The following is a 13,523-nucleotide window of genomic DNA, read 5'->3' as shown; positions in this document are numbered from 1 at the left end:
TCTCTAAAAAGACCCTAACACATTTAGATGGGAGTTCATCTGTTCCTGTAGAGTGACCCAAGGAGAGTTGTTGTACCGCTGTTGTCACCTACTGAAGCGGAAGGTGCTAGGGTGATAACTTTGATTTGACATCTCTGTGTTAGCTTGTCAACTCATGAACCCCTGAATGCTTGTCAACAAGCTTGTGACTCAGTCACAAATAATAGGGCTTGGGCATTGTGACGTCATTACTTGGCGTGGCCGTCATGTTGATGGCCTTCTTTACTGCTACTCGGACTCCTGGACAGTGTTTAGATGTACTCCCTCTCAACATTGGACATTGGAAATAAGGGAAAATTCGTCTAATGTGGCTTTGCTTACAGATTGGCGTAAATTCGTGCTCTCGTAACAACCACGCTTTTATCTGAAAAAAGGCAACATCACGTTAAGGTTGTTTCAAGTAAGCAAAACGATGCTTTGAAAACATCTGTTTCGCTGGAAAGGCAAGGAGGTAGCAACAGGACAACAGTACAGAGACTGACAGGTCCGATGGAAGGGCTAACAGGATATTTTACAGGAAAATACTAAAACGGGAAGAGAGCGGGAAAAGAGCTCAAATACGTGAGAACCCCAGGAAAAAATGGGAGGGTTGATTGTTACTAACTACACTTTTGAAACACATAGTTAAAAGTAAATATGTGAGTGGTTATTAGCACTAACAGTTACTTAACTAGCAGCTAGGTGGAGCACAGCTTACCGTTGTCCGGATTACTGTATACTGTTTGTCGGCTTTATGATCTGCAACTCCTGAACCTATCCATTTGTGAACTGCACATGAGACTCCAATGATTTGTAGCTTCGGAACTGTTCTGAAGTGTAGGCGCTCACAAAACAAACAAGGTAACGTTAGCCGAAGATATCTGTAATGCAAAAGTGCGGCAGCAAGTCATCGTCGGTACTCCACTCTTTGTTTGGAATTTTTTATATGGATCCAAACTGTTAATAGTGCCGATTTTGTCTGCATACCGGTCCCTGGCATCCCTATCTGGCGTATCCCTGTAAATCCCACAACCTTTTCGTGATTTTAACATCTTTTTTTCTTTCTCCGAACTCTGCTTCTTCTCGTTCGACTTGCTGAATATTTACATTCACGAGGCCATCATCATGGCCGCCACGTCCCAGAATGCAACGCGGCGCCCAAGCCCTATTCTCTGCCTCTGTGCAACTTAGCAATTAAACTGTGCTATATACAGCCAAAAATAAAGCTGTAGAAAAGGTTCAAAAACTGCTCCAGGTCCATAAGAACTGCATTCAAATGTGCTAAGGAAGCTCCTCCCAACATCCACTCAACAGAGACAGAGAATGATTGGAATGTAAATGCAACCATTCTCTTAATTATGACAGCCGAATGAACTCTGCTTCTCAAAAAAGATTGCAATCAAGGCTCATGTACATAATGATAATGTATGCAATTTCAAATCATACATAGATACATGCTCAGACTTTTCACACTATCCACAAGGTCATCCCGTATCATGATATGTTACGTAAAATCTGCTCCAGTAACAGATGAAAATTACAATTGAGAGATAAAGTGTGTTCTTTTGATAAGGTTTGTGAGCTACCCATTAAGTTTTAGAAAGATAGAACCATAGGTCTGCACAATTGTTAGAATAAATAATTGAGATTGGGGCTACTGTGATTAACAAATCTTGAAAAGTGGTGATTGCATTCAAGGCTTTGCATTGTGTTTGTTTGAATGTCCATTGTGTGCATGAATGCTGTGGTCAATTGGAGGTAGAGCTGTACAATTAATCCAATTTCTAATCGCAATTACAATTATGGATGTCACAATTACATAATCACTCAAAGTGACAGTTAATTGTTCAAAGTCAACTTATGTCATTCTCTGTGCTTAAGATGTGTGTGTGTGTGTGTGTGTGTTTTAAATGTTATCTTAAGAGTTTTTCCATTGTGTTAATTGTAGTTTTAGTATACCATTATAATACCATTCCTATTATTATTATTATTTTTTACTTTTTTTTATAATTTAAAGAAGAATATATTATAGTTGACATTTGAGGCTTAATATTATTGAAAAGCACTAAAAGTTTTTTTTTAAAGCTTTTTTTTATTTCCTTAAAAAAAAGCATGCAGTTGAATTAAACAATGGTATAAACATCATTCAATGTAAATTGTGATAATCGTAATTAATAACCACAATTACAATTTCAAGGGAATAATGGACTATTATGAATTTTGTCATAATCGTGCAGCTGTAATTGGAAGCATGCATATTAGCCACTGTTCTATATGACTGGATTGCTTATAGAATTCTAAACCATCATTATACGGTGAAGCCACCAGAAGTGTTCATTGCTGTTCTACACGTTTTAAAGTGACATTCCAAACAGAGCTGATATTATTGCATGAACAGTATTAGCACTGGTTTTTATTTTAAAAATTTTGCAGTAAATGAGACCATAATAATTTAAGCCATAATGAACTAAATTCTGTTGCATTTTGCCTGAAATATTCATTAGAAGATTCAAACCACAGAGTGGAATGAACAATACAGAGCATAGACCAGTGATGTGAAAGTGTGTGTTTATGTGTGTGCGTGTTTTTTCTTTGATCCAGCTTTGAACCAAATTCTTGGGTTGCTTTCATGTGTTGTGTGTTTGTCTACTGTAATGAGGAGGTCTTTCCATTTCAAATTATTTCAAAGAGCCCATACTCCAAAATAAATTATGGCTAAGTCTGCCTGAATCACAGGGTTACCCTTACGTGCACTTCACGTCAGTAAAAACAGCGTTAGTACATGTTCTACTGCTCTCAAACTTCTTACCCTCACTCCATTCCCCCTTTTTTATTCCATTAGAGGAACATTATATAATTGCTTCTCTGAAATAAGGACAGAAATAGAAAGAAAAACAGAATGAGAAAGAGAGAGGTTACGACAGATAAGACCTTACCTTTGACATTTTAGCTCACTGCTGCACATTTTCCGGACAGAGGCCTTGGACTCTATCACAGCTCATTGTTTTATATGTGTACTGCTGTAGGCACATTTCTGTAACTGCTCTATTTTTTCTCTCTCTTTTCCTCCATGTCTTTCTCATACCTGTGCCCAGTAGCATTTGTCATCCATTCTTTCTTCCTTTATTACTCTGTTTCTTCTCTTAAGCGTGAACATTTGTAGTTTAGTGGTCGGTATATCATTGAAATATGTCACTTTCTACAAATTAAAAATGGTGAAGCTCTTTTGTGTGTATGTTTCGATCATGGCAAATGTGAACTGTGATCAAGCATGGAACATTATACTCTTTCATACTGCCCGAAAGTGCATTTAGTTTACATCGGAATCAAGGGTTGCATGGCATGGTGCTGAAAAAGTAAAACAGTCTTCTTATTATTATTTATCAGATTTATATAACTATCTTGGGTGACAATATGCTCCTACTGCGAAAAATGACAAAAGTTTCAAAAATAATTCTACATGATTTCCATCTTTTATTCACCTCTGGTTGAGCTAGGTGAAGCAATTGGAACCATATGCCCCCCCCCCCATCCTCTTGCTCATTAGAAAACGGAAACTTGAAAAGCAGTTGAGTGGCATCCTGACAGATGAATTCCCAGTAATCCGCTTCCATTAAAATCAGCATGAATATTTCATAAGAATTAAATCAATGTTCCTTAAGCATTGTCTAACTGCTAGCTGCGCTACCTTGAGCCTTACTTGTAACTTGACATTATAGGCTGCTTTCTTCAATCAAACCAAAGATACAATCCCTCATATATTAAGAGTTTTTATGCATGCAGTCTTTACACATGTTCTTGGCAGCTGGTGAAACTTGAAATCTAATGAGGGAGAAAGAAATGCCAGCTTTCTTTTAGTAAAAATGAAAAAAAAAAAAAAAAAAAGTATAAGCAAGAAATAATCAATCAGCCAGTCATTATTGCAAACTAAATCCCAAAGCAGGGGGGTCTTAAATCATCCTGAAGTTGTTTCGCAATAATAACTGGCTGAAGATGGTCCAGCTTGTTCCATGACTACATTCCCAAAAAGCTATAAAATATGTATGCGGTACTACAGAGATACAAAAACAAGTATTCCATAATTATTATTATTATTAAAATCTGCTGTTTCCAAACCAGGGTTATTATAGTGATGTCATGACAACTCTCTGAAGGATATAGCATGGTAATGGATATGACAATGTCAATGTATTTGGTCTTGTCGGAATAGATTTAGTATGTTGCTGAATTGCTGTTGCTGTAAATTATTGCTGCTGCAAAGCAAGTACATAAACTTGCTACTGCCAATGCATACGCTGATATGGTGCTGTGAGTATTTAAGATGTACCGCTGCTGAACAAATAGCAAATACAATAACCCATAGCAGATCTATACAGGTAGAGCTGGGGAAGGTGTAGGCTGGAAAATTCTCTAGTTAATGCTAACCAGCCATTTAAATGTAAAGCAGCTAGCTAATTGGCTGTTTATGCAACATCAACCAATCAGCTTATGCCAGCTAGTTTGACACTGTGAATATCATCAGTTTGGGCTCACATTCTGTCTTTGGCTGCTTACAGAGCCTGGGGCGGTCACAGAGACAGGTGGGATATCTCAAGACACCTATATCAGTGATATGTGTCAGGCGATAGATACATTATGTTCGGTGTTTATAAGAATCACTTGTGGGAGCTTTAAAGTCATACATGTGGAAGTGCTATGGCCTATAGGAGGTGACTGTTAATGTTTTGTAGTGGGAAGATGCTGGTGCTAATGTTGCTGATGATAATTAGGCCTGTACATATTAACAAGGCCAGTTAATGACACAATTGCCTTTTGTTTTACTATTTTCTGCTATTGCCTGCAAATATGTGTAGTTTCAGTGGGTCTGAACACGGGCAAATGTGTGTGTGTGGGCGAGAGTCCTGAACTCTATAAGCATGTTGATTAAAGTTTAAGTCCCTGATATCAACCCTGCCTTCGTGAATAAATCAATCCATATCCCCCAACCAACTCTTTCTCTCGCCTTCCATATCTCCAGGCTGATCTCAGTCAAAGCAGCAGGAATACAAACTAAAACACTGACTAAGAGAAAGAAATGGATAAAATGCATGTGGGTTTCTTTTTACCATTCTAAATCAGTTATTTATTTGTCATAGCGAAATTAATTTGTTGACGGCGAAAGATGGATGGCTTGCTTTCGTTTAGTGGACAGTGATGTATTTATGCAAAACACAATTGAGAAGAGAGAATAGTGAGAGCATAAAAACAAAAGCTTTGCCAAGAACACAATTAAAATGCATAAATTAAAGCCACAGCCAGCAAAAGGCAAGCGAATGGAAAGGCTGCTTTTATTTTTCCCAGTCTGAACAAGAAATCCTTTCAGGGTTCTATTGTCTGCTGTAAGGTGTAGTAAAATGACCAATGACTAAGATTAATACGGTCTCCCTGAAGCACTGATGTCAGTAATTACTGTGTGCTCTTGTCACATTTTATGTTATTCTCTTTCTTATATGTAGTATATTCTTTTCAAAGTGTAGAAAAATCATGCATTTATGTGCACACAATACTAAGTAGCTTTTGTGAGTGCCACTAAAAGTATTTTATTAAAGCTCCAGGAAAAAGTGCTGGCTAGATTTCCCACATACAAACTTATGTTGAGAACCGGCGTAATCGAAATGCAATGTGAAGAAGTCTTAGTGTTTCAGGGTCGGATTAGACCTGTCTTGAGCAAAGTGATCAAAGAATACTTCCTCTCTCCTAATAAAAGTTTTGACAAAGTAAATGGAAGTGGCACTGGCAATTGTGGCTTTCCAATTGATGCCTGTTTTGATGTTTTAAAAGTTGTTTTCTTCATTTGGTTGATATTAATAGTGCTGTAATAGTAGATTGACGACATGTATGATAAAATATGGATACATGTCTTTTTGTGTGAATGCACATTCCATTCCTGATTGTCTGTTGGGATTTCCAGTGACTCTTTCTAAGCATTGCATCTGCACACCAGTATCTGGCGACATGTCTATTGCTGTGTCTAATTTAGAAGGCTGCACCCTCCGTAGGCCACATTTGTCAGCCGCATACATAATTGAGACTGTCTCAATTCAGAAAACTTACCATTACATTCCAAAGAAGGCAAGAAATTACAGTAATTAGGCTTCAAAAGGAATAATGGTTACTTTTCTGAAAGTAGATGTGCGGAATGCACAGTATATGGCTGAGAAATGCAACCTACATAGGGTGTAAACCTTATATGAAGTTTCTGAATCATTCATTTAATTGATTCGTTTAATAAAAAAAATGTTCAGCAACAAATTGAATCACTTAATCAGATAACCAAATGATTTATTCTGTACCGCTGATTCATTCATTCATGAATGAAAAATGTGATAGTTGTTATGACTCAATTTGCTTATCCATTCAAAACAATTAATTTATGAATGAAACACCACCGAACATGTGAGACCGCTCTGAGATGTGCAGTGGTTCTGTTGTGGATTTGTTTGAAACTATTTCCTTTGATAGAACAAGATACATGTAATACGTAATGTGTAATATGTAATGTTTTCTTTATAAAGACAGTTTTCCTGCTGTACAACAACATAATCAGAGAACAGCAACTGTTTATGTGTGTACATCGGTGTCTGACAATGATGCAACAGGTGTTCAAGAGGATTCCTCTTCACATCAAAGCGCCTGAGGTCTTGTTTGTTTGCTTTGCCATCAATTTTAATGAAGGAAGACACTTATTAAAGACTCAGGTTAGGGTCTAAACATGAACACTTGATATGTAATAGAGAGATTACAGTTACCACGCACTACACGGGAAAGAATAGATTTACGTTGTTAAGTATAAGTACACCTAATATTTACTAGATAAAATAATAATGTACACTATACAGTTTTTATTGTACACTTTAATGAACTCTAAATTGTAATGAGTGTTTCTGTTTAATCTGGGACCGATCCTCGTTATTAACTAATTGCTTATTAGCATGCCTATTGTTAATTTATTGGCTGTTTATTAGTACTTATAAAACTGCATGATCATATTCTACATCCCTAATCCTACCCACTTAACAACTACCTTACTAACTATTAATAAGCAGCAAATTAGGAGTTTGTTGAGGAAAAACTCGTAAAAACTTGTAACTCAACATATTAAATATATACAGTATATGTATAGCTAAACTAAATTTGGCTTGAAGTGCCTTATATGGCAGCATAATAAAGTTCCTTTCCATCTAAAATAGGCTTTTGCATCAGGAGCATGGCTGTGATGCCTTAAAATACAGCCTCTGTATAGCTCAGTAGGTTTTGGAACGGAGCCATTGAGACAGTTATAAATATTAAAGATGACAAGCAACCCAAAACAAGAGCTAATGCCAATTTTTCTCCCTCAAACATAGCAAACACTAACAGCACTGATTTTGTCTGAATCATCAATAACGAAAAAAAGACCTTGTATGTCTTGAGAAATCAATCTTAGCCATTTAGAAGCAATTCCACTGTCTTTTAGCAAAACAACATTTGCAAAAACTTCTCCAGTTTACTCACATTGCTAGACAAATGATAGTACACTGACAATTTTGGTAATAGAGTTTTTCCCCCCAAAGGAAATGACTTATTGATCAATTTAGCATGCTAATCGCTAACACCCTCATAAACTCAACCTGCATTGCGCTCAGGTAAATGAGCTGTGCGCTATGATCATCCATCTCTCTCCATTGCTTCACAGAAAAAGTTCTAGGCATTCTGAGCATTCAGCTGGTTACAGTATGGATCTCTGTCATCTCGGTTACACATATTCATTATTGTTGATGGACGTTGTAAGTCAGTGGTTACTTTTTGTGTAATTTTTTATAACTATAGATTGGTGATTAGAATTAGTAGAATTAGTATTCATATGACAATGACATACTACTTGATTCACATACTTTTTATCGCCTACTAAGTAGTATGGAAATAGGCATATTTGGACACAAAGATTGATTATATAATGGCTTTTCGTGCTTTTGTTGTGTTGTGCCAGTCATGTCTGGTGTAGACAGGGTGTTGTTTTATCTACCTTTCATTTACTTTTCTGTTCTTCTGTTCCATGAAGATTTGTGTGTGTGTGTGTGTGTGTCCTTAGATGACAATTTTGTTATTTATTTATTTTCAAAGTATTTCAAGAGGCTTTTCTATTGTGGCTGAAATGGTGTAATTAGCTTTTTCCAGCTCTGGCAAGCCACCAGTGCTTATAGGTTGGCTGAAGGAGCTTTCAAGTTGTTTACTTGCGGAGTTGAATCACTGTAATAGGTCAAAGGAAGACACTGGCTATAGCTAGACTTGCCATAAGTGACACTGTTGTAGGGGTAAAATACACAGAATACGCTGTTGTGCAAAATAAAAGGTGGGTGCAATCTAACAAAACACAACTGGGATCTTTTCTTCAGTTGTCCACAATTACCACAACAAATCAAATATTGTAACAGAGAGATGTTACACTCTAAAGTAAACCATTGAAATGCTAGTCCCACCCCCCAGACTTTTCTGATTTGTTGAGTAAAGGGATAGTTCTCCCAAAAAATTACTAAGCTGTAGATGAGATTGTCCTTCATTGGAACAGATTTGGAGAAATTTAGCATTGCATCACTTGCTCACCATTGGATCATCTTGGATCATAATCCACAAGTAACTGACATGACTGCAGTCCATCAATAGCTGTCTTGTAAAGAAAAAAAATACTTTATTAAGGCATTTTAACTTCAGTCAGGCATAGAGATGGCAAAAATCATTACAAATATTAAAACAATTCACTTACATTGAGAAGCCATATATTGAGGCCAAAATATCATAAGTAACATACAGTATGTAACACCCTTACTGCACAGCAATTTTGGAGGCAAAATGTTAATGCTGAAATACTGAATTTCTTCAAAAACGTGAAAAATCTAGTTTGAAACCAAAAATTAATGCACAACTAATCTGAAAAATGATGAGACTATGCAACGAATATTTATATAGACCAACCCTAAAATAGCAGCAAATGCTAGAATGTATTGTGTGTATGCCTATAGGAAAGCATACATGTCTACATCAAACAAGCTTGCTGCAGAGAGGGAAAGGTCAGCTAGGATTATGCTGTGAGCCATAACCTGTCGATATGAGATCCAAGAGATTTGTTTCTCCCTCTCGCTTGCATTTCCCTGTTTGTGCCGGTTGTATTGCATAAGTAAATAAGTGAAGTGCAGGCTTTTAGAACCTCGCACACAAACTCATTTTCAAAGTGGTATTGCATCCTGCCAGAATGCAGGGACTTTAAATGACTGACTATAAATTAGTAGATTATTGATGCTTTTATTGTGGCCTGGAAACCAGAGTCAGATTTACTCTACTGGTGTGTCTTTGTTCTGATGGCAGACATGAGGTGTTTCATATGCAGAGGGAGCTGCTGAAGGAGAGGACAAGATGTCGAGCTCTAGAGGATGAGCTTGGCAATCCCTTGAATGTCCACCGCTGGAGAAAGCTAGAGGTATGGGCTTGCATAAGCGTTTTATGGAAACAGTTATAGAAATAATACAGTCTTCCAGAAAGATTGATTTCGCTTCTCTTTTTTTTGGAGGCGAGTGATCCAAGCAGCTTTGAACTGATTCAGAAGATTCATTCTCTTCAACGGAGGCTGATAGCTAAGACTCAGGAGGTTGTGGAGAAAGAGCTTATGCTACAGGTGAGAAGATTATGTAATTGGTGCAAGTCATTAAACAGTCCTAGTGCCACTTCTTCCTTGCCAAACATTGCCCACCACAGATTCATATCATTAGTCTGCATATAGAGTTAGAGAAATTAAAATTATATACACTAACATTTGGAGTCAAGAGACCAGTTTATTTATATATGCATTTATGTATTATGTTTTTCAAAAGTGACATTAAAGATATATAATATATAATGCTGCAAATAAATGCAATTTTTTTGTCATTCATAAAAGAATCCTTAAAAATAAAGGAATGCTAAAAAAAATAAAAATGGAATAATAATAATAATCATCATAATAATCATAGTTTCACAAATATTTTTAACCAACACAACCATTTTTACCTTTGACAAAAAAGCTGCTTTGCCATCACAAGTATAAATTAAAATATAACATTTAATATATTAAAATAATGATAATATTTCACAACATTACTGTTTTTACTTGTTCTGGAATTTTTAAATCTTAGCGATAACTATATTACTATATAATAGTTAAATTCTTTAAAAATAGATTAGTTATATTTAAAAAAAGTTATCAAATTGATATTGATTTTCTATGTTCTACATTTGCAAATGCTGCTTTAAGGCAATTTAAAGTTATCTAAAAGTAATACAGATTGTGCTACTTTAAGATTGTGATATTTGGTTATTAGGTTACTGAATAACTGTTTTCTGTGCCTGTAGCACTTTTGGACAAAGTGCCACAGATTTCCACATAATCATTAAACCGTTGTACTCTTCCTCTGTGCCTTGCTTGTTCCAATATTACATATTTGGACTAATTTGATTATGCTTCCAGCTCCTAATAACAGTAAGTACTCTCTACTTTTACCATATTAAAATCCATCCCACAGAATTCTGTCTGGATGGACAATTAGTGATTTTTTCTGGAGTCCATTTTTAATGTACTGTATCCTAAAAGAGAGACCAATTTTCATATCCTCCCTGCCATTCAGCTCAATAATATACAACAAGCAGAGTCTATCATTTATACATTTAGCCATACATTACTTGCACTATAGTCTGGAACTAGTCATTTTTCCCTCTTTGTCCTTGTGTATGGTCTAGTATTCAGAGAGCCCTCCATTATCTGTAATGAAGTGATCCGTGCTGTTCATTGCTCAGACTAGAAACAAATGTGACTTCTCAGATGAGCAGGTGCTCGAGTAGAGCTTCTTGAGGGACCAAAGTTTGTTTAGATAAATGCACTTTGAATCTCTGATTAGGTTATGAATGGAGAGATGGAGAGAGGTGCTGTTGGAGTGACTAGGATATATGTTATATTAAGTTATATGCTTTCTTGGTTATGTGTTTGAGATTTTTAATTGGGTTTGTTTGTTTGAAGACTATAATGGGGGCTCCAAAGCAGCTAATCAGAAACGTTACAGAGCTGGGAGAGGAAAAAAACAAATATAACGAAAAAGTTCTCGGTTTGTCTGAAAGAGACAGACAAAATGTTCTAGGAGAAACTGTCCACTTTACTTCCACCATTACGAAAGGGGTAGACATGGGCTGCAGTGTTCGGTTTGATGGTGTTAAGAGTTTTTTCTCACTTTGGATCTTGAGCTCAGATGCAGTGGAAATGATAAAATGGGCTTTCAAAATGCCATTAACATCAGACAGACAGACAGCCAGTTTAAAAAGGTTCCTTTCACTGCCTGTATCAAATGAAGCTTAACAGACTGGATCGCAATCTTAGGACATGAGCAGCCGTTTTCAGGGATCAGATCATATCAAAATGTGTTTGATTTTTTTCAGGTCATCACTAGATTCACCTTTTCTTCCTAAACTCAATTCAGAACACACTATTGATATTTATACAAGCTGTGGTGGAGAGTATAAAGCCTCTTTCACACTGCACGTTGGTCCCGGAAAATTTGCCGGGTCGCCTTCTGTGTGAACGCAAATATGTCATGGGATTGATTCCGTGATTGATCCCGAGTTGGGGACCAAGTAACATTGCCGGTTGAGTCCAGGAACAAGCTCTGTGGGAACAATAGCCAGAACCAATGCCGTAAAGGGTGTGTCATAGGGATGATGCACGTTGTTGTGCGACTCTTTTACCAGGTGTTTTGAAGGCAGATCAACGTTCGCAACGGAAAAAAATCTGTGCAAACTGTAATGAAGCAGAGATCAGTTAGCTCCTCACTATCTGCGCTGAAGCTAAGATCGTTCGACAGCTTAAGTGAAAGTTAACGTGCCTAGCATTTTCGATTCGTACATTACACGTCACATCTTGATGTCATGTGTCATTATGGGACCTTTGTGTGTGAATGCACGCTCATATTCCAGATATTCACTGGCAATGTGAAAGGGGCTAAGTCTAACAACCCGGGTACAATTGCAGGGAAACATTACCCATGTATTTTCTGGAATCGCAGTGTGAAACGGGCTTAAGAGTGTCCCACATTAATTCTGTTTGATGAAGCTATGAACTTGGAACAATCAGCATTGTGCGATTTCTCTCAAATTCAGTTCCAGTCTGAAAATCAATTAATATGCCAATGGACTGCTGATGAAATGAACCCACCTTCGAAGGAACATTGGGATGCAGTGCTAATTAGGTTAAAGCTGACTGCCTTGCAACACCCATTTAACTCATTGTGCGATTATGAAGTCGCTCAGCTTAGCTCGGTGTATCGGCTCAAACGCTGTTGAGTCTTGAGCTGCCTTTGATGCCTTTTAAAACAACCCCACCACAGTTGTTAGACAGCAGGGGATTGTTGTATTGTTTTGTAGCTGTTTGCACTGAAAATTGTGAGTGTAATATAGCACAGTTTAGGACACAATAGCAAAAAACCATTGCAGTCAAGACAATGCTGCACTTCTGTAGATGGAGGGGTGATCCAGAAATGAAGCAAGACAGGTTCCATTTTGAATATAATACCCTTTATAGATCTTGAAGAATTCACAATGCAGCACTTTATGGCAAAACAATGAGCAGGTGCTGATTTTCACACATATGCAGACTCTAATTCTTGCATTATTTGCATTGAGGCAGTGCGATAATGAAAGAGGCACAGAACATGTCATGTCAGTTAATATTCGTGCAGGCAAATCTGGACAGGCGATTAGTGGTTAACTATTTATTCATGAATGGTGGCCGTAAGATATGGCCCAGTGACTCACCGAATTACAAACTGAGGTATGACAGGAAAGTCTGTTTTACCTGCAACAAACAGCAGGGTTTATTATGCCCTACAGTTAATGTAATATAACGCTGTAACACAGATAGGTCGTAAGGTCTGTGATAGGTTTCCATCAGGTTCCGTAGAGTTAGATTGAGTTTTCTGAGCTAAAGTTTTCATTTGGGTAAAAGAGAAAGGAAGGTGATATTGTATCGCAGGAGATCCATCACTCAGAGAGAGCTTGTGACTTCTTATTTCAAAAGCTCATGCATGAACACTTCCTGTCTTTCAAACACTATATACTTCAATCCTAACTCTCTCGCTGCTTACACACACAGACCTGTTTAGTACACACTATAATGAGTTATGTTAAGCACCATAGACATGAAAAAAAAAAAACATGTTAAAATCAAATTTAAAAATTAGCATTGAGCTAAACTGATTTCTAAGCTAGTTTCACAGTTTAAAGGTCCCGTTCTTTGTGATCACATGTTTCAAACTTTAGTTAGTGTATAATGTTGTTGTTAGAGTATAAATAATATCTGTAAAATTCTAATGCTGAAATTTCAATGCCAAGTGAGATATTTTATTTAACAGAATTTGCATACATCGAACGCCCAGTTTGGACTTCATCCCTCTGCTTCCTTCTTTAATGACATC

The 13,523-nt window shown here is 36.9% G+C and overlaps 1 protein-coding gene across 1 annotated transcript in view; it reads left to right on the top strand.

Moving 5' to 3' along the window:
• LOC113083312 (cilia- and flagella-associated protein 58) overlaps positions 1–13,523 on the top strand; it is an 88,242-nt gene that overhangs the window by 47,315 nt on the left and 27,404 nt on the right. Inside the window, exons 14-15 of the mRNA XM_026254463.1 lie at positions 9,400–9,511; positions 9,602–9,706. Of these exons, the coding sequence (XP_026110248.1) occupies positions 9,400–9,511; positions 9,602–9,706 (217 nt within the window). The remainder of the gene's footprint in view (positions 1–9,399; positions 9,512–9,601; positions 9,707–13,523) is intronic.

The sequence above is a fragment of the Carassius auratus genome, unplaced genomic scaffold (genome assembly GCF_003368295.1).
Source record: "Carassius auratus strain Wakin unplaced genomic scaffold, ASM336829v1 scaf_tig00037710, whole genome shotgun sequence".
NCBI lineage: Eukaryota > Metazoa > Chordata > Actinopteri > Cypriniformes > Cyprinidae > Carassius > Carassius auratus.
Note: the sequence above shows the minus strand (reverse complement) of the source record. Positions and strands in the feature narration are given on the sequence as shown.